This window comes from Nyctibius grandis, chromosome 8, assembly GCF_013368605.1.
Source record: "Nyctibius grandis isolate bNycGra1 chromosome 8, bNycGra1.pri, whole genome shotgun sequence".
Taxonomy (NCBI): domain Eukaryota; kingdom Metazoa; phylum Chordata; class Aves; order Nyctibiiformes; family Nyctibiidae; genus Nyctibius; species Nyctibius grandis.
In genome coordinates this window covers 5,561,739-5,588,117 of record NC_090665.1, presented here as the reverse complement: position 1 = coordinate 5,588,117, position 26,379 = coordinate 5,561,739, and the positions used below count along the sequence as shown (strand labels likewise).

General features: G+C 49.7%; 1 protein-coding gene across 1 annotated transcript in view; it reads left to right on the top strand.

Annotated features, from left to right (window-relative positions):
* The first annotated feature begins 6,242 nt into the window (after window positions 1-6,242).
* TNIK (TRAF2 and NCK interacting kinase) overlaps window positions 6,243-26,379 on the top strand; it is a 158,810-nt gene continuing 138,673 nt past the window's right edge. Inside the window, exon 1 of the mRNA XM_068406081.1 lies at window positions 6,243-6,517. Coding sequence (XP_068262182.1) covers window positions 6,461-6,517 — 57 coding nt within the window. The 5' untranslated portion in view covers window positions 6,243-6,460. The remainder of the gene's footprint in view (window positions 6,518-26,379) is intronic.

Below are 26,379 nucleotides of genomic sequence, written 5' to 3'. Positions count from 1 at the left end.
CAAAAGATAGAGCCAGTTTCTCTTGTTCTACTGATCTATGCTTAATGCCAGATGTGGGTGGCTTCGGGTCAGGTGTTTCCCAGGCCTGGGGCTGCCTTTGGTCTGCAAGACAAGCCAAGAAAGAAGAGGGAAAGAGAGAATATAAATACCGTCTCTCTTAGGATTGCTCAGTTCCAGACTGATCAGCATAAAAACCATACTGGGATGCTAAATAATTTTGATAAAAGGCACTTTAAAAAACAGAGCAGCTGTTCTGCCCCGTAGACAGGGTTGTAAATTTATGGGCAGATGTCTCCGGAGGATTTTCCTGCTGGGGCAGGTGGGTTCTGGAGAACGTCTCTGATCCAGCAGCTCCCATGTTCTGGACCTTACACATACTGATGTTATCCTTGAGATCTCAGCAAAGAAAGGAGAAACTAGTATTCCTCTGTGAGACTGTGGGAACATGGTTCTCTGGGGGCAAGGCTGCATTAGGTTTTCTGCAAGCAGTACAAAAATGGAGTTTTGATTGGTTTCTAAACAGTCACAATTGGCACATTTTAAATGACTATAAAACACTCAACAGCCTCCTGAAGAGCAGGGCTGCCCTTTGATGGTTTTCTTTTTTTTTTGCAGAAGAGGCACAAAGGAAAGAGGTTAATTGACAAAACAAAGTCCTACATCACTAGTGTGGCGTGTTCCCAAACAGCGACATAGAAATGTGTTGCCCAAACAATGTGTTCAGCCTCCGATGCTATAGCCAGGCTGATGGAAACCAACAAAGGCATCGATGCCTGCTTGCATCTGCTGGGGAGGCACACAATTGCGTACAGTTCTGCTTTACCTAAAAAGTGCGACTTTATATTTAAATTTTAGTATTCTAGTAAATAATACAGTGGCACTTCAAAGGGTGTGGGCACTTGCTACCCTGGAAAAGCCTCCTGTAACTCACGCAGGGCAGATAGCCAGTCTGATCTGCATAAACCAGGGAAGGGCAGAGCAAGCCATTCTGCTGCTTCTAGCACCTTGCTGGGGGAGTGCTTTCAGGCTGTTGGCCCCTTGATGACTTTGGCCCATGGTGGCAGCTCTCAAGAGAAGGCAAATGCAGCTGCAGTGGAAGGGGCATAAAGGAAACACAGCGCTGGCCCTTGGTGCCAAATATTTTGGGGAAGAACAGCAGCTTGGAGGGGTTCTGTGGGCAAGTTAAGCTCCTGGAAGTGTACCACCTACCCTCTCTTTCTCTGCAGTGCCCCAGGACTTTACTACTTCGCTATTTAAGTACACCGTGCTGTTCCCTGGGTATGAATCTGTGGAGGTAGGGTTTTTTTTCCAAAGAGCCCTTGCTGATTTTCCATTTAGTCCCCCATTGCAGTGATTACAGGGGTTTGTAGTTGAACAATGCTTAAGTGGGGGAGCGATTAACTATTTACAGGGTTTTTTTCTGTATATAGCTATAGGAAAAATCCTGGCAGCAGGGTTCACACACGTAGTCCTGCTCAGCACCAAGGATGCAACGGAAAAACACTTCTCTGCCTCCAGAGGAGTCCATATGAGCAGAAGGACAAGCAATCAGCGATAATGAATCAGTTAAAGTGCATTTGAGAAGATCAATAGATGCAGGTTAGGACACACATAGCCATTCATTTCTGAGTGTCTTTTAACACAGCTGCATGTTATCATGTTAGCTTAAAACCCAATTATTATGCATTTAACAGAGTATTAATTTTTCAGCATCCTCCGTTCGATTTGGGCAGAGCCCTTTAACTACTGCATTACATGGGCAAACACTGGGGTAAACCAGCCCGGACTTAGGGAACCAGAAAAATTACGGTGACGCCAGCCATGGGGCCGAGTGGTCACACAATTATTGGGAACAAGCTGGCAGAATAAATCATGTGACAGGGCCCAAAACAGGGCCCAAATGTGCTTTCTTGATTGCTTCGTTCCTTTTCTCGCGAATCTTTTGGAGAATGATCCAAAGCCCGAAGCACCTGAAGCTCTTGCTAATCAGACAAGGCCTTATGTGTCATTTAGATTTACTCATTCTACATATACCCCCTCATGATATAATTAACAGCGGTGGCACTGTTAGATAATTAAATTTAGTTTGATGCAGAGGTCAAATGACCTGAATAGTTTCTATGTGAGCCAATGCCCTTCAATGAATAAATCAAGACTACTGACCCTGACACTAGCCCCCCACCGCCAACAGCCAGGCTTCGGTTCATTAAGGTGCTCGTTGCTCACTGGGGCTGACCAAGGCTGGGGACTGCTGCTCTGTAGCACAAAAATGACATTTTCACATTTCTCCACATTATGAATGCGGATGAAATGGCAAAAAACAACAACTTGCCACAAAACAGTCCCAGCTTCTGCGGCAGTAGAAATGCCAGGTATGAAGCTGATGGGAGACACGGGGAGCTGAGCTAGGAGGGGTTGTGCTCTTCTTCCACAGCTCTTGCTTCATGAAGGATGGGATGTGGCAGGTTAACGCCTTTGTTCAGCTCGGCAGCGCCCTGCCCGTGCTGCCCAGGGCTCACGTGTAGCCATGCCAGCGCTGACACGCAGCCAGGCTGGCTGGAGCACAGGGCACCATGTGGCGAGAGGGACCATGGTGAGACACAACGGGGTCCAGCTGCCATTCCCAGGGGGGCACTGCCAGGTGGAAACCCAATTTTGTGCTGAACTGACTCACAGCAAAATACTTTGGGCCAATTCAACTGAGTACTCTGTTTCGAGTCATAGTGCCTCCAACTGCAAGATTTTGTTTAGATGCTCCTGGCAGAAAACCAGTATACAGAGAGACACAGAAACATATCTCCTTGTTAAGCTCTTGGAAACTTAATTTTCTATAGAAAAGCTTCCTGCAGACAATGACTGCCCAGCTCTAGCTGTGGATGTCCTGCAGCCTGGCCGGGCACCAGTACAGCCTGCACAGCAGCCCCAGCATCTCAGGGGGGTCACCGCGCACATGCCTCCCTGCTGAGACTGCTCCTTTCCCCCCGAGGAGCCTGAGAACAGCAGCCCTCACCAGGATTTTCCTTTCACCCCTGCGATAACAGAAGGGTCCTCAACATTTCATGTCCAGTTCTGGGCCCCGCACTTCAAGAAAGATGTTGAGGTGTTGGAGCGAGTCCAGAGGAGGGCGACCAAGCTGGTGAAGGGTCTGGAGGGTCTGACCTATGAGGAATGGCTGAGGGAGCTGGGGTTGTTTAGCCTGGAGAAGAGGAGGCTCAGAGATGACCTTATTGCGGTCTACAACTACCTGAAGGGAGGTTGTATCGGAGTGGGAGTCGGCCTCTTCTCCCAGGCAACTAGCAATAGGACAAGAGGACACAGCCTCAAGCTTCGCCAGGGGAGGTTCAGGTTGGACATCAGGAAGAATTTCTTCTCAGCAAGGGTCATTAGACATTGGAAGGGGCTGCCCAGGGAGGTGGTGGAGTCACCATCTCTGGACGTGTTTAAGAAAAGACTGGACATGGCACTTAGTGCCATGGTCTAGTTGACATGGTGGTGTCAGGGTAATGGTTGGACTCGGTGATCCCAGAGGTCTCTTCCAACCTGATTGATTCTGGGATTCTGTGATTTTTACCATCTTGATAGACTGTGGATATATTGCAATTAAATCACAGTTTAGCTTGGGATTTTGCATTCATGCTGAGGAGCGGGCAATCCATCTATTTGCAGGATTGGGCATATATTATTTATTTTTAAAAATCCTTATGTGTTTCATGAATAATATCTCATATATTCTTGGATGGAAAGCACATTAGAGCAAGCCAGCGTCCTCTCTTATCCTGTTTGTTCTTCCCTTCTCTCCCCGAGAACAATGAAAGCTGGAGGAAGTCTCGCATTGGTTTGTTACTAGTTTCCAGGCAGTTTTGCTTCTAGCTTCACAACTATGAGCAAAACATTGCAATACCTGGGTTTGAACACAGACAATGTCTGGTTTAAAAAAACACCCCTGCACCACAAAAGATTCAGGAGGATGCGCAGAGGCAACGAGACGGCCCCTGGTGTTTATTTTATTCAGTTTAGCATTTTGATCAAATTTGCCTCTTTAAATGCGAGTGAGGACTAATGACTGTGCGAGATGTTGAGGCGTGATGATTTGTGGCTTGGAAAAAGGGGATAAATCCAGGCAGGCTGCTGTGCATCCCTGTGCACCTCACCCATGGCCGGTGACTTCTGCTGCCTGCCGATTCAGCAGTTCATTATCAAAAAAAAAAAAGGGTCACATTCTGTTGTGCCCTCACAGCCCTGCAAGCCGAAACGCCGGCGCTGCCATTCCCATCCCCAGCCCCGATCAGCCCTGCTGCCATCAGGACTCATAACGCTAACAAGCCATTGATGCAGTCCCTCCGCTGCGGGCCATCCACGAGCAGAGGGAGGAGGCACCGGTGGCCCTGACTTCTGCAGCCTTCTCGGCGGATCCTGTTGCTCCTGGGGAGGTTTCAGCAGCTCATTCTGACCTTTTGGCCATCTGTCCCTCCCCACCCAGCCCAGAGAGGCTGCACCGCCGGCACCCGCTGCAGCACGCAGCCTCCCCGCAACTGCACGGTTGCTTGTAATACAATTTTTTTTTGAAGCACATCTCTAACCAGAAAGTGTAAGAAAATCCCATCCGCCTGCCAATTGACTCATGTGTAAGGTTTCCGCTTCCCAGATCTGCATATTGTAAGCTTCTGACACAAGTTGATGTTGGAAGTACAGCTTCCATACGGTTCTCTCAAAGGCAACAGATTTTTTTCTACATATATATTTATACAGGGCACCTGGTTTGGCAGAAACCACATCCGAAAAAGGGAAATAAGGAAAACAGTAAAAGCTGACTCTACCTAGCTATTGCTGGCTCTGGGCGGGTTTTGGCCAATTCCAAAGACAGCATAAATCCCTCATTCTTATTCAGGAAGAACATGGGAGTCGATAGCACTAGGATGGCTCCTGAGTGCAGAGGGAACCAAGCGAGACCCGGCCCTAGCGCTTCCCAACACTCCAGCCTGGCAGAATTTGGGTTCAGCACCTGAAATTCAGGAGCTTTTCCCACCAGACTTGGCAGGCACAACTGCTCTGGTACTGGGGTGGGAATCCAGGTAGCCTGGATTTTTCTGCCCACCATTTGTCATGGGGGTCTATATGCTACATAAACCTGTTTGTGGGGCTTTGCGATAAGGTGCCCCAGGGCCGGCAGCCTGCAGGACACGTGGGATGGTTCTCACAGAATCACAGAATCATTTTGGTTGGAAGGGACCTTTAAGGTCATCAAGTCCAACCGTTAACCCAGCACTGCCAAGCACCACATCTACTCGTCTTTTAAATCCTTCCAGGGACGGTGACTTCATCACTTCCCTGGGCAGCCTGTTCCAATGCTTGATAACCCTTTCAGTGAAGAAATTTTTCCTGATATCTGATCTAAACCTCCCCTGGCGCAACTTGAGGCCATTTCCTCTCATCCTATCATTTATTGAGAATGACATAGAATCACAGAATCACTCAGGTTGGAAGAGACCTCTGGGATCATTGAGTCCAACCATTGCCCTGACACCACCATGTCAACTAGACCATGGCACTAAGTGCCATGTCCAGTCTTTAAGTTCTTAAACACCTCCAGAGTTGGTGACTTCACCACCTCCCTGGGCAGCCCGTTCCAGTGTCTAATGACCCTTGCTGAGAAGAAATTCTTCCTAATGTCCAACCTGAACTTCCCCTGGTGAAGCTTGAGGCTATGTCCTCTTGTCCTATTGCTAGTTGCCTGGGAGAAGAGGCCGCTCCTCATCACATCATTGTGCTCCAGACCCTTCACCACCTTTGTTGCCCTTCTTGGAACTCGCTCCAGCACCTCAATGTCTTTCTTGTAGTGAGGGGCCCAGAACCGACCCCAGGATTCGAGCTGCGGCCTCCCCAGTGCCGGGTACAGGGGCACCGTGTGATCCCCCAGCCGTTCCCCTCGGCGCACACCACCTCGGTCCCCATCAGCGCGTCCCTCCCGAGGGTCCCCGTGCCACCCAGGCTCTCCCCCAGCCCCAAGCCCCGTCGCTCCCCGTCCCACCCCCGCCATGGCGGGGGCAGGGGCCCCAGCCCGCCCCGCAGGGTCCCCTCAGGCAGCGTGCGGGGCTCTGCCCGCCCCCCGCCCGCCCCCGCCCCCTGGCGGCGGGGCCCGGCGCCGCCCCCGCCCCGCGCCGCCGCCGCCCCCTCCCCGCGCCGTGACAGACAGCTCCGGCGGCGCGCCCGGCCGGGGAGGCGGCGATGCGATGCGCCGCCGCCGCCGCCGCCATCCCGGCGCAGCCCGCGGCGTGCCCTGCCTGCCGGCAGCCCGCGGCCGCCCCTAGCCTTGCGCTGGGAGGCGGGAGGGCAGGGGCGGCGGCGGCGGCTTCTCCTTGGCGGTGCCCCGCATGAGGAGAGGCGTTAAATAGCGCCAGCGCCGCGGCGGCCGGCACTGCCCGCTCGGTGGCGGCGGGGCCGCCTGGCCGGTGGCGGAAACATGGCGAGCGACTCCCCGGCGCGGAGCCTGGACGAGATCGACCTCTCGGCGCTGCGGGTGAGGCGCCGGGCCGGGGCGGGGGGATGCGGGAGCGGGCTCCCCCCCGCATCCATCCATCCATCCATCCACCCCCCGGTCGGGAGGGGCTGGGGCTAGGGGGGGGCGCAGCTGTGCGCGGTGGGCTGCGGGGGCTGCGCGGGTGCACGCGGGTGTGTGTGTATGTGCGCCTGCACGTATGTAAATACCGAGATACCACCGTGTGCGCGTGCATGTGCACGCACGTCGCCGTGTGTACGCGCGTGTGTGTGTGTATCCGCACATGTGTGTCCGCACGCACACCCGCGCGCGGGCGCGTGGACGCAGGTGTGTGTGTGTGTGTGTGTGTGCGCACCGCGCACGGACACGCGTGTGCGTACGGGTGGGTGCGCGGCTGCGGCCGCTCCCCTGCAGCCGGCTCTTGGGGCGGGGGCACCCCGCGGCCCCTCGGTTGGCGGCGGGGCTGGGCAGTGCCGAGGCGCTCGCACACGCGGGTCGTGGAGCCGGGCGCCTGCGGGGTGCGGTTGCGGGGCTGCCCCCCAGCCCCAGCTCTGCCACCCCCCCGGACCCCGCAGCCTTTCCACGCAGCCATCTCCCGCTGTTCCCCTTCGCTCTTTCTCCTCATCCCCCCCCTTTGAAAATGAAGCTCGTCGCGTACCCTTGAAATGTCGGGCTCGTCAGGCGTGTCAGCCTCTGCGTGGGCTGTGGCCTGATGTCCCCCCCGGTCTATTTTTCCCGTAACTTTCTTCCTTCCCCCCTTTCTTCTTCATCCTTTTGGTGGTAAGAGCAGCTGGTTGGTACCGAGCATGGGGAGTCATTTAGAAAGTGGCGTTTATTCGGGAGGCAACAGCGAGGGTGCTTCTCTCAACCTGCTGGCGTAGAGAAATAAATGAAATAAAGCAGAATTCACTGAAGACTTGCAAAAATGTATTTTTAGAATATTATTTGCTTCAGTGCAAGGCAAAAAAAAGAGGCAGCCTTATCTTTATTCAGTTGCCCTACTTTCTTCCTGGTGAGTTTCTGGTTGATTAATAGTGTAAATGATTGCTCAGCAATACACAGTGTAGACGAGATCGGAGCGGGGGGACCATCCAGCTTAGAAACAGACCTGGAGCTCTTGTTTCCCCTCTTAGCTGGAGGGTGCCTTGGGAGGGAGGTTGCTGAAGCTGGTGGAGTTAATCCAGGAAAGCAGTTATCGTTGGTGGGAGAAGGGGGCCCTTCCCCCCACCCCCTGAAAATCGGGGGTTTTTTTTTCCTCCTCATCTGTGTTAGGAAGTTTATTTGAACTAGGGCACCATTTCTTTTTAAAGCTGTATCCCCACATGCTTAGGGGTTTTTTTGTGTGTTTGTGGCTTTTTAATAGCAACGCACACCAGATACAGTCAGGGTTTTGTTTTCGCTTTAGGAGGAAATATATATATTCCCTCCCTCCCCCTGAGACCCGCCGGCAACGCCTGGCCTGCGAGCAGAGCCGTGCTGGCGTTGCAGGGTAACCGGAGACAAGAGGACCTGAAACCCTGACCGATGGTGGGGTGGGAGTGCAAAGGCATGTCCCCCCCCCAGCTGTGTCCCCCTGCACAGCGGTGGCCGCTCTGGCAGGACCCCGGGGACCGCAGCGGGGCTGCCCCCTGCCAGCACAGTGCTCCTGCCCCTTTGGCCTCTGCCCCCTCTCAAGGGGACAGACCTGCTCTGTGGCTTTACTGTAAATGGGCAGAGATGTGTTGGTTTGTGAGTGAGACAAGAATAGGAGCTTAATTTGCCAAGGAATAGATCTTCTTCTAAACCAGGCTCTTTTAGCACTTAGAATAATTGTTAAAGGTCATAAATTCAGCAGATAGGGCAAGAAGCGTGAATCATTCCACAGGGTCTGAATCAGAAATCAATAGTGAATTCGCTGCCTGAGCACAAAACATGTCAGAGAGGAGTAATTCTCCAAGCCTTACAAAATTTCATTTGTTAGAAAAGAAGTGTCACATCGCTGCGGGTTTGTAGATGAGTCTGAATGGAGGAGACGTTGCTCTCGCGCCTACGTGTTTGGAGGGGTGAGGGATGGCTGTGTGAAACGCTGGGAGCAGGTAGTGACTCAAAATCTGGCGGAGGGGGTGACTTGTTCCCAGCAGCGAGGAAAGGAAGCGCTCAGGCCGCTTATCTCCAAGTTTGAGTCACCGAAATGTTCCAGGAGGCTGGGTTTTATGAACGACAAGCAAACGCACGTAAAAAAGGTGGACCTTTGACTGCCGGTTCGCCCCGTCCTTTGCGTTGGCGTCCCAACTTGTGTCACAGGGGAGAGAGGTGGCTTTGCAGGACCAAGGCTGAGCACGGCTTGGCACAAGCAGAGCCCTGCACGCCATCATTCATTTTGGCTTGCCTCTGCCCGCTAGCTTAGGGGGTAGGATTTGTAGAGCTGGGCTGAAAGGTAACATAGGAGGTGGCAGGCGCTTCTGGTTTTGCCACGCTAGAGTTTATCCTGGCCACGCAGTCGGGCTCCACCGCAGCGGTGCATCCGCTTGACGCACGGGCGGCTGGGCCAGGCACGAAGCGCCGGGGTCTGATCAAAATGCACGGCCTGGCGCGGCCAGCGAGCACGCTTCGGGCTCGCTCCTGCCTGCTTGGCGACGGATCTCGATCCATCATCGCACACCGTGCTCATTGCTGTGGCACCCGAGCGTCCCCACATTGGTGTGAGGGCTGAGCGCGCGAGGAGAGGGCAGGGTGAAGCCTTCGACATCAGAAGGATCCTTAAAATAGAGATCTTCCGGTGGCGGTGCTGGTAATGAGTATTGTTAATGTTGCAGAAAACTGTAATTTAAAATGATGAGGCTATTGAACAGGTAGTGCTGCGTATTATACTGACAAGGGGATAAGATAAACTACATTATAGTGTTCTTTTGTACAGGCTGGGAGATATTTCTGCTAGTCCACTCAGCATGTTTAATAGCCGAATGACCTGGCAGTGCCATTAGCAGAATAATGATTAACATGGGGATTCGCGCAGGCTGTTGACAGGCGTGTTTGAGAAGCAGATTTTTGCAATAAAAGGAGAATGAGTGTGAGGAGGGATGCAGTGGGCCGTGCTCTGGTGGTGAATGCACAGCTGATCCCAACAGGAGAGGAAGCAGAAAGATGGGGCTGGGTTTGGGGGGTTTTTCCACCCTTTTTCTTTCTTTGTCTCAGCGAATGCAAGAGCCTGTCATCCCTTGCTGAAGGCAGCGGCCTTGATCCTTCTAAAATATTCAGGTCAATAGCTTTTCCTCTGCTGCATCCGTGTGCAGGGCCGGGCCTCTGGCTGATGTACCGGGTGGCAGTGGGCTCTTCTGCAGTAGCTGCTGCAGCTGGATGCACTTGGGGTGCTTTGCAGGGTGTGTGGGAGGTGATGAAAGCTCTCAGGGAGCTGATAACCCCCAGGGTGGGACCGGCTTGGGGCAAGCAACCCCCTGCTCACAGCTGCTGCTTGGCGAGGGGCTCACCCTGGGCTTGGCTCCCAGCTGAAGATGGGGGGCTTGCAAGGCTCACCTGGGTTGTATGGCTTGGCTAAGGGTTTCCTGCAGGCCTGGGAATTTAAAAAGAGCCATTTTGGGGAAGGAGTAATTGTTTTCTTCGTGTACCTGGATGTTGCTTTTGTTTTGAACTCATTAACAAAACCCAAGCTTTTATTATTTACTTTAGCAAGTGCTGACTGTGCGCTCTCTGGAAGCTGGATCCTAAAATTGTTAGTTGTTTTGGAAACGCCTGGCCTTTAATGTTCAGGCTTGGAGAGTAGACAGCGCAGAATTAAGGAGCCGGTGGGTATTAGCTGTTGCTGGGAAGAATTGGATGAAACCCAAAAATGTCACTGCTCTTCCTTTAGCTTTGCTTTGTATAGAAGTGAAGTTTCAGTGGCCATTTGTTTGCATTAGTCGATCCTTGTCAATGAAGATAAAAGCTCTCCTATTAAAAAACCCCACAAAAACCAAACAAACATGCTGGCATTGTCCTGTTTCCAGAACTCCATCAGTTTATGGCATATTTCAGCATCATTAAAGATTTAGGAGAAGTTCTAATGGGGGATAAACACTGTGAGCCACCACTCAGGAGCATTATCCTGGCAGCATTATGTTAGGTTTCTTCTTCCAGCACCTTTTAAAAAAATCTCTGTAGCTCAACAGAATTTGGGCAGCTTTTGCAAAGGTCACCTTCTTCCTAAATAGAAAGAGGAACAAATTTGACTAGAGATAACTTCTGGAGATTAAAAAAAGACATGAAAGGCTTATTTATTTGTGTTGTGTTTTACATGATATGGTACCATGCAAAATTTGGGACATATGTTCAACAAATAAATACATATAGCCACAACTCCTGAGGACAGACACTCTCAGAAGTCTTCCGTCAGGGACTTCATCTGTCCTCTTCCAGTGTGATTCAGTGCGTGTGTAGGCTGTGGACCATGTCTGTGTCCATGTACTTTGTATTTTTTTGAACCTTTTTTTTTAACCATAAAACCTTGGCAGCATGATACTGGTCTCTGAATCATCTCAAGGGGATGACAATGCCCAACTCTAAGCCTTTTTTCTACATCTCGCTTCCATTCCTTGAGCCAGGAGTGCTGATAGTGATGAAAACATTTAACTTCTACATATGCATCCATGTTCTTCTGTGTGTGCTCGTGAAAAGTTACAACAGCAACAAGGCTGTCTTCTGCACAAGCTTTTGGAGTTGTGGAGCCCCGATGCTGCTCATCTGCAGTTCTCCCTGTGTCCTTCAGCACTGATGCTGTGGTTACTCTTCCTCATCCTTGGAGATCTTCCACAACATGAAAGTGTGTGGTGTTTTTAAAGGCATGGAGAGTCTCTCTGTTGTCACTAGTGTTCCTGTGCTGGTCAGCCGTAAACATTAATAATTCGGAGTGAATTTATGGCAAAACATGTGCTTGAGCAGGCTGAAATTTGAGCACAAGCATTTTGTTGAATCAAGGGTTGAAGCAACAAAGAGTATTTGATTAGTGTGCATATTTAAAATAAAGTGTCTGATTTTTAATCTGTGCAAGAAGGAGTAGTTAGAGGAGGCTTTTATCCTTGCTACGTGAAGGTAGTTTTTATCTGCCAGCCTCTAGTAGATGTAGTGGTACAGTTTATGTGGGGTGAGGGGAGAAACGGTTTCCATTTGATCTGTATGTAAATCCCCACAAACGAATTGCCCCGCTAAGGAAGAGGTGTCGTTGGAAGTCATCATTCACACGGGGCCAGGTCACACCAGAGCTGCTGTCACCTCCTGGGCTTGGACTCCGAGCTGCTCTCTGCAAACCCTTGCCTGATTCCTCCTGCACCCCCAGTCACTTTGCAAGGGTAGCTCTAGACATGCATGGGAGTTCTCTGCCTCCGACCCGCAGACCGAAGACAGAGTATTGATCCCTGTCTCATTTCTTCATGCCTCAAATATAAATGGGGAGAATGCTGTTAGATTTCCCATGCTTCCCCCGGTAAAAAGCTACCAACAGGCGAAAGGGTGCACGGCATGGAGGAACAGCATGGGTAAAAGCTGTTGTGTCTTGGGGTGGGGAGGATGGTGTTGAGGGTTCAGGACCTACCTCTCGAAAGCAGCTTCTCAGCCAGGGGTTCCTGGGGAGCGTACGTGCCATTTTCCCCTTTCTGCCAGCTGCAGAAGAGACCAGAAGCACTGCAGGGTGAAGCACAGACCCACAGTAGAGCTGTGCTGGGAGTCGGCACTGTTCCCCCTCCCGGGGCTTTGGCTGACCCTTCCTCCCCACCAGCAGCGGTTTCGGCCCCGGCTGCTCTGCAGGTGCCCTGCTCGCCCGTGGGAAGCGTAGAGCCTCCATCACACGAGGCTTCCATTTGCTGATGCTGAGGCATCTCCTTCATTACTTTTCACGTAGCCATTAAAGCAGGCTGTGGGCTGAAAGCCCCTAGCCTAAGTCATTGATAGCTCCGTTAAATGAGGGGCTGTATTTACCGCTTATAAAGCCAGTAGGTTTGATTTCCTTGCCCCTCAATGCCCTCTTCCTGTCCCCTTTTCTCACTTTGAACCGTGGCACATTGAAACTGTTGGGCTCCTCTGGGCCCAGGAAAATAATTTATGTAAGCAAGATTTTATGTTCTCCATGTAAATTGCTTATGATTTCTAGAGGAGGATTGTCTAAGGAGCACAGTCCTCGGGAAACAGGAACTCCCCCTCTCTCTGCGTTCCCCCTCCATGGTGGTTTCAAGATGAGCCCTGTGAGGGGCCGAGCATCCCCTTCACGCGGAGGGACGAGGGTGCTCAGCACGTAGGGCCCCAGCCCTGGCATGCTCCTGCAATGGCTTGTTAGTGAAAGGAGAGGAAAAGCCACCGAGGTTGGAAAACACTGATAAGAAGTTTAGTCGGAACTCGGTTATATCTCTCTGCATGCCTGATTTTATTTCGTAATGGCAAATCAGAAAACCTTCCTCCCCTTTGATTGAGAATGTTGCTTTTCCATGTTAGTTTTCTGCAGTGCTTGCCCGAAGTTCAAGGTTGTGTGTTGGTAGTAAATGATGGATGACAGTAGTCAGGCGGGCAGCACTGGAGTATCCAGATGCGTCTTGTGTAGCTGAGAACTGACATTTCCTCCTGCCATACTGGATGAGCAAATGGTGTGTGCTGCCCCGTGCTCGGCTGCCGAGTTACCCCGCAGGCAGCAGAAGACATGTGCTTTGCTCTGCTGTGGATAACGACCTCTCCTCTGCTACAGAAACCCTGCTAGATAGCGATGGCTTCATCCAAATACCACCCTCTTGCCAGTAAGTGAGACCTGAGTGGTTGACATGGTCCCATCCTTCCTACATACACACTTGGACTGGAAACAACTGTGGTAGCTGCTTAGTTTGTGCAGCGGGCTGTGAGCAGCGAGGTGCTCTTCTGAGTAAAGCCTTAGCAATGCGAGTTTAACATCCTCTTGGTTTTAAGCGCTGCAGCGAGGGTGGGTGGTTGTGTTTCTGTTCACGTGTGGTTTTCAGCTTCAGAGTGCATGAAACCTTTTGTTACGGTTTTTGCTTGCTTCCTCCACAACGGCATTTCAGAGTGCAAAACGACATAAATTGTTCTGAAAGCAGCACTTTTTAGAAGCCAGGCGTATTGCCTAGGATGTATATTCCTTTATAAACTAACACAAAATAAAAAATTTAATTTAGGTGGCTGATGCTTCCTCCCCCCTTCCTTTTAAAAATTCTCTTTGCTCCTAATTTTGAAACTTAGCAGGAAAAAGCTCCTGCCAGCCGAGTCATGTGTTTAGTGCATGACAGAAGTGACTGTTTGGGACCATGCCCTTAATCTGCTGGATGGAGACTGTAGGATGCATTGGAGGTGGTAGAGCTGTTGCAGAGGAAGGGATCGCACAGCTTGAATCTAATAAAATGTGTCTAATAATTGCTGTAGCATGCTACAGACATACAAGAGATCAAAGTGTCGGAGGCATTTATTTTCATAATTTGTGGGTCACATCCTTGCAGGGCTAATTGGGTGCTGTTTGATGTCCAGGCAACAATAGAAATCTCCCTGTAAATCGGAATATATTCGCCTCTTCCTTTCTCTTTTGTATACAAGCATAAAAGCTTAGTATGACTTTGAGATAAACTGGCAAAAGCGAAGGTACAGCTCTCCTCCTTACCTCACCGCCGTCTTTCTTAGATGTACTGCACCATGGGCTGTGTGGCTGATACAGTGAACGAAACAACTGCATTTACCCGGTAGCTGGTGGTCCTTCTAATGTTGGTGCTCCAGGAGCACTAAGCCTGCTGGTTATTGCCTACCGTGCTTCTGCTCCCAAGGCATGAACTGAGGTGAAACCAGGGAACGAGCTTTGACAGTGCAGTTCGTGGGATCTCCCCAGTTGTGGCTCACTAGTCGTGATACCCGGGGGTATCTCAGCTTTGCAGGTGGTCACCCCCAAAACACAGCGAGTCAGGTATGCTCTGGGTTTTGTGGGGGTACTTACAAAGTTCTTTATATATATAAAAAAATATAAATATAAAAAATATATATGCACAACACATATATATATAAAAATATAAAAATAAGTTGGATCTAACTGTTCCCTCTTGAGTGGAGTAGGACAGCACGGTGGGTTAGCGTGCCTGCGTCCCTGTACCTGGCACATAGACCTCCTTCAAAACACAGGCCAAAATTTTCCAAGCTACTCGCTTACATGGGAGATGTTGAATTAGCCATAGGCCTGTTACCCCACGTGAAACGTGGCTGGAAAGGAAGGAGGAGTGCCCTTAAACTTGTGGGTTTTGTGTTACATCCTCCCAGCGAACGCTTACGGTAGGTGTTTGGTGGGAGGCCTCTCTCCTGTGTCTGCAGGTGCCACCATTTTGGGAGGAAAGAAACATGGGTGTGCAAGGAAACTGTTTTCTTGGAGCAAAACCAGAGGCCAAGGCAACAAAATTAAAAGGGCTTTAAATGCATTTTCTGGCTGTGCAGACAGGCTGTCTTCACTGCCATAAATCCTCAGCCTTTACGTATTGATTAGCTTCAGTAAACAGTGTGATGACTCTGCTCTTCCTGTCGCTGTTCAGCGGGGTTCGGTGTGTTGGCATGGCTGAAGAGGCTGTAATAGCTAAATGGGATTCCAGGAGCGAGAGCAGTTCACAGATGCTCTCCAAAGTGAACCTCGCAGCCAGTGTGACTCTGTTTGACTGCTCTAAGTGTAAACACAGTATAAACCCGCTGGTGACTGGGCTGGTAATGGCCATGTCTTCTAACTGGCAGAACCGTGTTCCCCAAGCCACGTGCCCTGCAGTGACTGTGCCCTGCCCCAGCAGGGATGCTGTCTGCTCCTGGTTCACTGGTTGGGGGAGCTTTGGTGGGTATGTTGTGTGGGGGGTGAGTGAAGGGAGCGGCAATGGAGGGGAGAGGCTGGAGTCTTGTTGAATTGTGGGGCTGCTTGGCTAGAAAATGGAAAATGGCTAGAAGCACCTCCTTTTCCACCTGCCCTGCGCGTCGCTTGTAATAGTTTCTTCAATACTCATGTGTCGCTGGGCATAGTTCAGAGTGATTGTGTTTGTTGGGCTTTGCCCCCCTGCTCTTGGAGGCAGTGATTTGGTGTGGCAGCCTGAAGGTGGTTGTGCTTGAGCGCTGGGCAAATCCTGGATCCTTGGAAAATGGTCATGATAAAGTATGAGCAGAGCAAGAGTGTCAGGGACAGTAGCTTGTTGTCCCTGTGGAGCAGCCGTGGGAGGAGGGATGGAGAGCTGCTTTAGATACTAGATGCCATAGCTGAAGACCCATCCAGAAGACTTCCCATTGGTGTGAACATGTTTTGTGACAATCTGTGGTGGAAAAGCTCTTCCAGAGGCAGTTTAGGCTATGAGGTGAAATCCCAGGTTGCACTGGAGACAGTGCATGGAAAGATAGGATGGAGCAGATGTAAAATTAGCATAACAATATACCTTTAATTCAACTTGAAGGAAATAATTGAAGACTAGTTGTCACTTATGATGGTGACCTCTGCCAAGATGACTCACGCTGCAATGTAATGTGAGTCACTTGTTAATGGTGGCCTGTTAAGGAGAAAGTGCCAAATCCCCGTAACTTCTTCATTGTGCGATATAAAAGCCAGGATGAAGAAGGGTGTTCAGGATATTGTTACCTAAAAATAGCTGATACTTAAGAGCGCTAAAGCACCTTTACTTGGCCCCGGGGGACTCTAGCATGAAAAGGCAAAGGCCCTGAGCAGAAATGCTACTTCTTGTTTGGCCTCTGTTTAAAAGAGCCACGTGATACACTTTGTACCCCTCTTCCCCAGCCTTCTGCGTTGACGTGATGTTGCCTGAGGGTGGTAACCCTGATAGGTCTCCTTCCTATGAGGCGGCTCAGCTGGCTGGAGGGCAAGTGCCCACTGGTGGGAGGGAAGTGGGTAGGTGCTAAGTTGTGCCGTGAGCATGGAAAGCTGTGCCGCCTTTGCAAAGACTGCCTGGCAAGGGCTTAGCATGGGGAGGGAGGTCTTGGGGGCAGCCTGGCTGATGGGAGAGCAGGAAGGTAGGAACAAGATCCTCTGTGGGAAGGTCCCGGGGGTGCCACTGATGGGGAGCCCTGGGCTGGAGACCTGCAGTTAGGAGCCTGGGGGCTGGAGGAGAGGGAGGTGAAGAGCTAACAGTCTGTGGCCACGTCGTCCCCTGCAGCGAGGGCTTTGCCAGGCACAATCTCTCTGTGAACTCCTCACCTCTGACGTCTGCCAGATGGGTGCAGGATCAGAAGTTTTTTATGGCTATAAGGAACCTGTGGTGCTCTTGTAGCAATTGACTTGAGCACTCACTTGTTAATTATCTACTAGCTGTCTTAAATGCTTCCTTGTATTGGACTAGTGTTTTTTCCTCAATAAATGAGGTTTTGCAATCCACAGAAGAAAGCGAGAGCCTGCTGCAAAGGTGCTAATGACCAGGGCCAGGAGCTCACCAAGAAGCAATAGGTGGACTGGCTCCTGGGCTCAGCCTGGGGGTCGGTGCCCCAGGCATGCTCTTCTCTGCCCTTTCATATCACAGAGGGGCACCTTGCTCCTGGGAAAGGGTTTCTAACTTGTCAAAAACCTGATGATTTTGTCTGCTGTCTTGAAATCCTGTGAAGTCCTGACACCAGAAGTTGAGAGGGGAGTATTTTTTTCCTAGATCTCATAATTGTAGTGAAGCATGGAAAAAAAGGCCTTCATAAAAGACCATAATCCAAAGGGCAGACAGAAGACTCCAAGTAGTTTACTGAAAATTGAGAAGAAAAAATGGTGATAAATATGTGAGACCTTGCCTTCTTTCTTCCCTGAGTTATGCACCACAACAGCTGGACATCCCCAGGCTGCTTCTGCCATGCTTTCATTTTCCAGGTGAGAAGCTGTTTACCTGCACCATCCCTCACCTCTGCCACCTGCTTCAAGGTGTATTTTTCCCTCTGGACCTTGCCTGTTTGCAGTCCAGACCAGACTACCAGATCCTGCTGCCTTATACAGCACCACTGTGGTCCTCGAGAAGATAGGAGGATGGTGGTGAAGGGCTGTGGAGGAAGATTGAGGCTTGAGGAGATGGGAAGGGGTGGACCTGAAGGAGGAAAGCTTTGCACCCGAACGTTGCTGTCAAGGCAATGTGAAGCGACCAAAGGACACCGAACGTATGAGTGGTTGCATTGCATAAAATTGATGTGTAGTACCTTAGGAACAGATTTCTCTGAGGGATGGAGGAACATCTCTTCCTGAAAAGAAACTGCAAGTGCAATGGGACCCAGATCTTCTACACATCTTCGCTTTGTCCTGCTCCTTTGATAATTACCATCTTCCTCTTTAGCAAGTCCCCACCATTAGCATAGGGGTCCTGCTGCTGTGGCAGCTCTCAGCTCACATCCTCTGAGAAGCAGGTGCAGGAAAAGCATTACACTTTTGAATAGACAAAGGGTTTATCATGTGGTTCAAAGGGAGGGACGCCTTGTAGGTGGATAGACCATACCCCCAAAAAAACAAAGCGGTGCGGTTAATGAGACGGGGCACAAGTTCATAGCTGAAGTCGCTTTCTCAAGACCCTTTCACAAGAAGTTGTGGTTTTGCTTTCACCAGTTGACACGACCTCTTCCGTGCTGCTGATGTAAAGCCAAGTGCCTGCGCAGAGGAAATGTCCTCGAGAGAAGATGCAAGAGCCCTGCTCATTATCAGAACCGAGTAAAACTGCTCCAAGCTAATCTGGCTGCCTAAAAATAGAAGTGGTGGTAGGGGGAGGGACTGTCTTCTGTGCTTGTTTGCCCTTGATTTTCATGACATTTTCCTGCTCTATATTATGTGTCTTGTAGGGGAGACTCTATGTCCTGGTCACACTGGACCAGTTCACAAGAGCATGTGCTCATGTCAAAAACCATCAGGGAGGAAGGCCAAGAAGCTTGTTCAGGGTCTAGTAGTTAACTCAAAAGTGCAGTTATTCAGGTTAGTTCCCTCATTCCCCTGCTCCTCGCAGGTTCACAGTCTCTCCCTTGGTGTGATTTTGCAGCCTCTCCTGGGGCAGGTTGGAAGAAGCGACATGACTGGTGGCGAGGCTGCGGGATGGGATGGATCCCTGGTGCTGTGAGGTGCGGGGAGCAGGGGGCATCCATTGTGTGTGCACCTCACCAGGGAGGGTCATGCCCCAGTTGAAGGTTGAAGCATCTACTTTGCAGCTAAGGAAAAAAAAAATCACTTATGAGACTTAATTACTGTGTTATTGTTATTCAGCATTTAAACTCCAAGTTTCGTAACTGCCTTGTGATACCAGCATTTATGTTCTTTGTCAGTATCATGCAAGCAGCTCACCTTGTGATCATGAAATACTGAAACGTGCTTTCTAATGCTCACCCTCTGTTTCTCAATGAGTCCATAAAACCTCTTCTGCTTTCCATTAATTACGGAACAGTAGGACATTTTCCTCTTCTTTTTAAAAAGAGCTGAACCTTTTTTTTTTTTTTTTCCGCCTTCTTTTCTGGTTCTTGGGCCAGCTGCTCCTCAGACCTTTCTGTTCCTTGTGGCTAGACTGGGGTGGACATACCTTCTGTCCTTCACTGTCACCACTCAGGGGAAAGCAGGAGGTTTGTGAACCCATGTTGCGGTACTGGAGCAGCCCCAGCTGGTACAGTGGCTGTTGCTGGCACTGGTGCTGTTGATGTGATCTACCTACAACGTTAGCTGAGGGAACAGGTCAGGATGAGGTGAGTCTCCTTCTCACCTTCTCCTTCTCTCCTTCCTTCCTCCTGAAAGAGCTGAAATATTACCTTGCTGGTTGGTATTCGGTTGTTTTCCAACTGGAAGTGTCTATTGACACCAGAGGAAGCCCTTCCTGCATCCCAGCAGAAGTGCCTGGAGTGCCCCCCCCACCAAAGGCTGCAGTGCCAGGGCAAAGCAGAGCAGGAGCTGTGCTGTAAGCGAGGCCCCATCAGCTGGGCTCTGGTCTTTGTCTGTGGGAGCATCTGTGCTGGGTCTGGATTTACCCCATCTCCACATCCAGCTTTTGTAGGACAGTAAGAGTAGACTTCTAGCTTTTCTTCTCATCAGTCCAGTTCTGACACTCAGTGGCAGCCAGAGCAAGGGTGGGAAAGGGAAGGTTCTGTTTTGTGGTGGTGTTGCCTACGGGGTAATTCTGCAGGTGACTAGGTAGAGGTATCTCTGGATACTTCAGTGAAAGAATCTCGCATGATTTCCTTGACTTAAAAGACCCAGAATTTCATCTCCTCTGAGCTTTCCCAAGAAGAAAGAAATTGTTGGGTTTTTTCCTTCCCTGTAGAGGGAAAGAATTAAATTTCTCTGTAAGCACAGATGTGGAGTGCAGTGTGGTTGAGTTTGCCTGTATACACTGAAGAGGATATGTCTCCCAGGCTCTGTGGCCAGTGCTGCTTCTCCACTGTTTCATACTTTGCTTTACGTACACATCCGGAGATGTGTAACTCTCTTCAGATGCTAATGAGGATAGATAAGATCCCCTGTGAGGAAAGGAATGCTAGGATAGTCTCTAAGCAGGGGAAATCAAGGTGAGGAGGGGTCAAGCATCTTCTCTAGATTCTCTTACAGGTGATGCAGCCCCAGCAGAGCTGGGAGTAGAAGTCAAACCCTCTGGCCTCTCATCCTGTGCTGTAGCAATTAAGCTATGCTCTCCTAAGATTAGATAACGTGTGTTTTTGGTGTCTGCAAGACTTGATGAGCAAATTCCTTTAAATAAATGCTTTTCTTGTATACTTGCCAACACAGAGTGAGGTTTGGGACATGAGGGAAGGGAAATAACTTGCAGGTGTCAATTTTCAGGAGGGAAATCAGATGGGGAGATAATACTCAACAGCTTAGACTTCTTGGATGAACTCAGTGGTGAGGGTCGCATCCTGCATCTCTGTGTTTGAGTAAGTGATGTGGGGAACCCAGTGTGCGACCACGCCCCCAGCAGCCTCCCACGAGTTTCTGTACCACTGGACAATCTGGATCTCTGGCAATGGCGAGACGCGGTGCTGGAGTTTGTTTGGGCCCTGGGACAGATGCTAAAGTTAACAGGGTTAGCTTTACACCTGAATGTTGGGGTTCTTGATGGATCCAGCTGCAGAACTCTGAATTTTCTTACAGCGTGAGTTGCAGTAGCACAGTACTCGGTGTCACCCCAACCGAAAACTCTCCTGGCTTCAGAGCATTTGCAGTCTGGGGAAACAATGATTGATGAATTGGTTTCCCAGCATAATAAAATATTCCGTTCCAACATGTCAGATCTTCAGAGGAGGAAAGGATTACAAGGGCATCTTCGTCTCATAGTAGTTTGTCTTCCTTGCTGTAGCCTGGGTCTGTAAGGTGGACCAGAGCTCAGCTGAGCACGCACCACAGTTGCTTCCAGTAAAACTGCTGCAGCTGCCCTCCCCTCTGACCAGGAGAGACGGTGATGGGCCAGCCACGTCTGCTAGGTGGGCTGAGGTGATGCTGGGTGCCGCAGACAGCTCTCTGAGGCTTTAGGGTGGCTTGGCAGTTTGTTGTGCTATTTATTTTACTCTCTGAGACAGTGTGTTTGTTGGTGAAACTCTTGCATGGATTTGATTTCTGGTTCTGAGCACCCTTATCTGCCTCTGTAGCCATTGGCTCTGTCTTGCCCGTGTGGGAAGCTGTAAGTTACTTCATCCGATAAGGCTTTTCTTATCAGCCGTGACGTTTATTGTGTAGAATTCAAATTATTCTAGGAACTATAAAAAAGGAGATGGAGCCTGGGAATTACAGCTGAGAAGTCGTATTCCTCTTCCCTGCACAGACCAGCAAAACGTAAATGGAAAGTATGAATCTTTCCACATGTCAAGCCGGGGCCGACTTCTTGGTCATGTATCATGGCTAGAAAGAAGCACATGTCCTGATATTTCTTTTTCTTTCCTTCCGTACTTTGTGCAGCATCATCAACACACTTCTTTTGCCCTTTTAAACTCCTCAGCCTGCTTGTGAAATACTCAGAAAAGCTTGGGCTGAGTTTGCATCACTGGCAGTGGGTTGCATCCTTTTGGAGTGGCTTTGATCTTGCTTACTCTGCGCTGAGTAATTTACACTCCTCTCACATGAGCGGCAGCTTCAATGGATGTGCCGCCCTCCGAGTCTGGCCCTTGCAAGCTCTCTCAGTTTCTCCTGATGGTAAGCATTTAAATGGTATTAAAGCTGCTTATCCGAGTCTTGCGCTTTTTTAGAGTAATTAACACCTCTGCAAAGAAAGTGTAAAACTCTAGTAAGTCAGCTGGTGGCACTTTGAATGGCTACCTGGAGTGCAGGGAGCAGAGGGCTGGGCTTCCCGTGCTGGTGAGGGTGTTTAGGAAGGGTGCTGGTGGCGGCAGCAGTGCCCACGGGTGGGGAGCTGGTGCTCCCGTGCATGGTGGGGATCACCCTTGGGAGGTGGTGTTCCCCTTCGGCCGGGGGTCAGGGCTCCCTTCTGGGTGTGAGATCAGGTACCTCAAGGTTTTATTGGTGTTGCCCTGCCTTGTGATTCCCCAGGGGTCAGAAATGTCCATCTCGCCATGTCTGCTCTATCTAATGGCACGTTTCAAGTGATGTTAGCGATTTTCTTTTGAAGGATCTGTGCTATTCCGTTACCTTTACACCGAGACACTGATGTTCAAGGGTGATCCTGCCATGAAGCTGGCTTTGTTCTTCACCTTGGATGTTGTCCTGTGCAGCAGCAGTGCCATGGTGGTTTGATCTTCACACCTTCCTCATGGCCACTGAGAGGTCCCACTCTTGCTCTCGTTGCTTGGTCTCTTGAGCCAGTTGAGCTCTGTGCTGAATACAGGAGATTATCATGACTAACATTAGAAAAACTAATAGAGGCAAATAATAGCACAAGATACATGGAAATCAACATTTTTCTCCTTGGAGGCTGTAGATGTAATCCACTTAACATTCTGTGGGACACAACATTAATTTTCTTCAGCATAGTGTGTGTGAGGGCTTTCCTTTTTGGTTTGCTGGCAGAGGTGTTGCTGCATCGCCAAAGCTGAGGGCAGGGAGTTAGGAGGGGGGAAGGATGCTGACCCAGCTTCCAGAGGATTCAGGAACAGAGAAATCTGGCTAGAGAAGAATAAACTTCTCCCTCGCTGGCAAGACTTTTCTGCAAGAAGTGTGGCTGGGACTGGGCGTCTTGCACTGGGATGGCCCCTGTTGTGTTTGCTTGTCGGGCTTTGCTGTGTGGTAGGGTATCTTTCAACTCTCTGGATGTCTAAAATACCGGTGGATAGATTGGATTTGCCTGGAGTGTGCGCTGAGCCTCTCCTGGTTGGCTCCCAGCTCAGAGCCCGTGTCTGCAGCGTATGGAAACCAGCTCCAGCCTTGCGCTCGTCCTCCTTCACAGCATACCTTTGCTGTGATTTAAACTGGCAGAGCTGCTAAGCTTTGTAGAGGTTCCTTTAAAATAATAATACAGCAGACTCCGTGTTCTTTTTCTTTCACAGGATGGAAAGAATGCAGTGACTTGCCAAGCTTAAAGAGTAGATACAGCAGAAATAAATAAATCAAGCCCATTTATTTTAAGTTAATTAATCTGATATGTTCGTAGTTTTCTAAAATAAAATCTAGCCCTGGAGAGTTTAGCAAATCGAATAACAATAATGGCAATTAATTTGGAAGCAGTTACAAATGTTTCCCATCCCCTTCTCACATCCCTACACCCATATGATTAATCTCACCACTCATGACTGTGGGCCAAGCCCTGCTTGGGGATGTGCAGTTGTCTCTGTGGGGTTGGAGGAGGTGGACCTGAAGAGCTTCCTCCACGCCTGAGCATGGGGAAGGACCGTGGGCAGGGTTGAGGTGGGCAGCTGGTGGATGCTGGCTCCTGGGGCACCCTGTGCTTGCAGGAGGGCTTGATCTGCTGCTGGGTGGGATTTATTTCTGAAAATCTGAGTGTTATGGACTTCTCCACCTGCTTTGTTTTCCCATTTTGTACTGGTCTTCAGCAGGCTGGTACCTGTGGTCTTACAGGGCTTGCTTTGCTGCTGTGTGCATGTTGTGTTAATGTTCCCAGCCTGCTTGTGAGAGCTAATAAATAAAACCAGAGCTCTAGCAAGAGCGTTTTGCTAGGCAGAGGCCAGATAATGTCACGGCTGGCTCCAGGGACCAGAGCTAGCAGAGAGCAACCAAGGCAGCGAGGTGTCACGGGGCTGTAATTTGACAGGGAGCTCAACTGATCCCATAAAGCGAAAGGTGATGCTTGGATGTACGGGGCATCATGGTGACTTGTGAAGCAAAACCAGTGCATCTTCCTAGGATGCCTGTGCGAGAAAGGTCCCTCCGCTTTGTCTGGGCTGGATTGCTGTTGTAATGCACGTATCAAATGAACTAAATTAAATAATCCTTGCCCCCACCCCAAGTTTAGTAACTTGGGGCATTGGGATTGAACTAAATAGCATCTTTCTGAATTTACAAGAGTGTTTCACAATGTGAGAAACCACCAAGAAATACAGAGGTCTTGTTATGGGAGATACTTTACAACCTGGCAAAAAATTATTGCGAATCATTTCAGCGACTGTGGATTGTCTCTGACTTTCAGGCTGTTTTTTTGGCATGCAGCAGGCACAAGCTTGATTTCTGCTGTGGGACCTTGTTCCCCCCTCCCCAGTTTAAGTGAGCATCTGTCAAGACCAAACCTTCAGGCTCCCTGCCGAGTCTGGCATTACTGGAGGCAGCCTGTGAAATGTAGGAAAAAGGTGAGAAGCCTTCCCTCCCCCTTCCCCACAACTTGTTAACTCTTGGGTGAGAAAGGTCTTTCCAAATTCGAAACATGCAAATTAACATGTATTTGGTATTCTTTTAAATAATTTTGCTGCTTTGTCAAGATAATTCTATGAAAAAATGTGTTTATAATGCAAAGTTTTGGGAGCTTATTGAGTTTAGTTGTGTTTTTTACAGTCCGTTGGCTGCATCTTGCTGAGTTCTGCAGCTGGTTGAATGCTCAATAATTCAATGTAATTTGCTCCATGTATTGTCCTTTTTTGAAACTGTACTGGAGAGTTGTCCGATCCTCTCCTGCTAACCAGCCCTTGCAGAACCAACCATAAGGAGCTGGTGAAAAGTGACAGGCAGTGGGTAAACTCTTTGAAAAGCACTAAACCAGCAAATAACTCCATCTCCAGATGATCTGTGAAAATTGGACTAGTGTGAGAACCTCGACTGAATCCAGTAGGGAGGTGATGTTTCTCCAGACACGTACATAGGGACTCTGCCTTGTTTCCAACAAAATATTGAAAAGTAATGACAATCACTTTAAACTGGGATGTAACGATTTCTGATGGGCAAGGCTCTCCACCCATGTTGTCTCTCAAGACCAACACATAACTCATGCTCCTGCTCTGTGCAGAGGGCATGAAGGGTTCCCAGCAGCTCCACAAGACCAAGCCATCCCAGGTGCAGTATCTTTGGCTGTAATGCTCATCTGCTGCTGCTGGGTGAACATCAGTGGTCACAGCTCTGGCCCAGATGCCTTCTCAGGTCTCCCTTGGCTTTAAGTCTCCCTGAGGCTCCTTGGCGTGCAGGCATACATGCCCAGAGTGTATGTTGGTTGTTGCACAGATGCCTGCTGTTGAGGGCTGTGGTCTATAGGTTGTTGGTGCCACAATAGCACAATCGTTTCATCCCTGTCAACTTTTCCCTGGTCAGCTCAGCCCACGTCCTCAACTGCAACTTAAAAACGGACATAGAGGTGCAAAACCACCCTACTTTTTAAAAGCAGAGAGTTTTAAGATTCCTTTGCTTTTTTCACTCTAAATGCGTCTCTAAGTGAGACGTTCTCTCATTTTAAGGCACTCCTCTGGCCATAACTCTCTGCAGGGAAGGAGCAAGGCTGTCTTTTCTTGACAAAGGCAATCCCAGGTGACCAACCTCAGCAGTCTCCTGTGAGGATGGCAGAAGCTGGGGTGTCCAGTCTGCAGTGACTTGGAAAGGTGCAAACTGCCTGCTGAGCTGTCACCCCTACAGACATCCACAGACCAAGCCACACGCGTGACCTGCTGTTGTGGAGACTGAATTTTTGCCTGCGTGCGAGAAAGGGCTCTGCTGTTGGTGTGAGCTTGGCAGCAACCTCACCTTTCAAAGTGTGGCTCTAGCAGTGATATGTTAAGGGGCTGTAGTCCCCGAAACAGCTGCTTTGGTAAGTAATTAAACCAGCTCCTCTGAGAGCCCATAAACCTTTGACAGCATTTACTAGTAGGGAGCAATTTCAGCTCGATGCAAACATTTGCTGGCCGAGGTGAAACTCTTTATTTCTCAGAGGGATGAGATCTAAACATTTAGGAATAATATCTTACTGGTCTGAAACGGCAGATAAGTGACTTCCAGTGAGGAGAGTGTCCAGCTGCTGCTCTCTAATAGATGTCTGCATCCGAAGAAGTGTGGTACAATACTAGTAGTGACTTTAGATCTTCTGGGGACTATAGATACGATTTATAATTGGCACTGTAGCTTTTTAGAGGCACTGAGCTTAGCCAAGCCTTTTATATATTGCCCTGTGGAAGTTGTGTGCTTGAATTAGGCACATGTTGAAGTGGCTGATTGTACTGGGGCTGCATTCATCTAACATGGCGTTGAAAACCTCGGGGTTCACTTAGCAGTAGTGCTTCAGCTGGTGCTTCTGGACTGATTGACTTCTAACTCTCCTAGATGAACTGATTGACTTCTAACTCTCCTAGATGAACTGATTGACTTCTAACTCTCCTAGATGAACTGATTGACTTCTAACTCTCCTAGATGAACAGTCCTGTGAACTGGAAGGAGGGTTTATCATATGACTGCAAACAATTCATGGAGACCTTCCTGGGGATCTATGGGATGTGCTGTAGAGCTTTAAAAATGAGAGAGTATTGTCTGATTTGGAGGGCATCCAACTTCAAATGAAGAATAAGTAGAATTGTGTTGTCTTAAGGGGTGTTGAATATATCGGTCA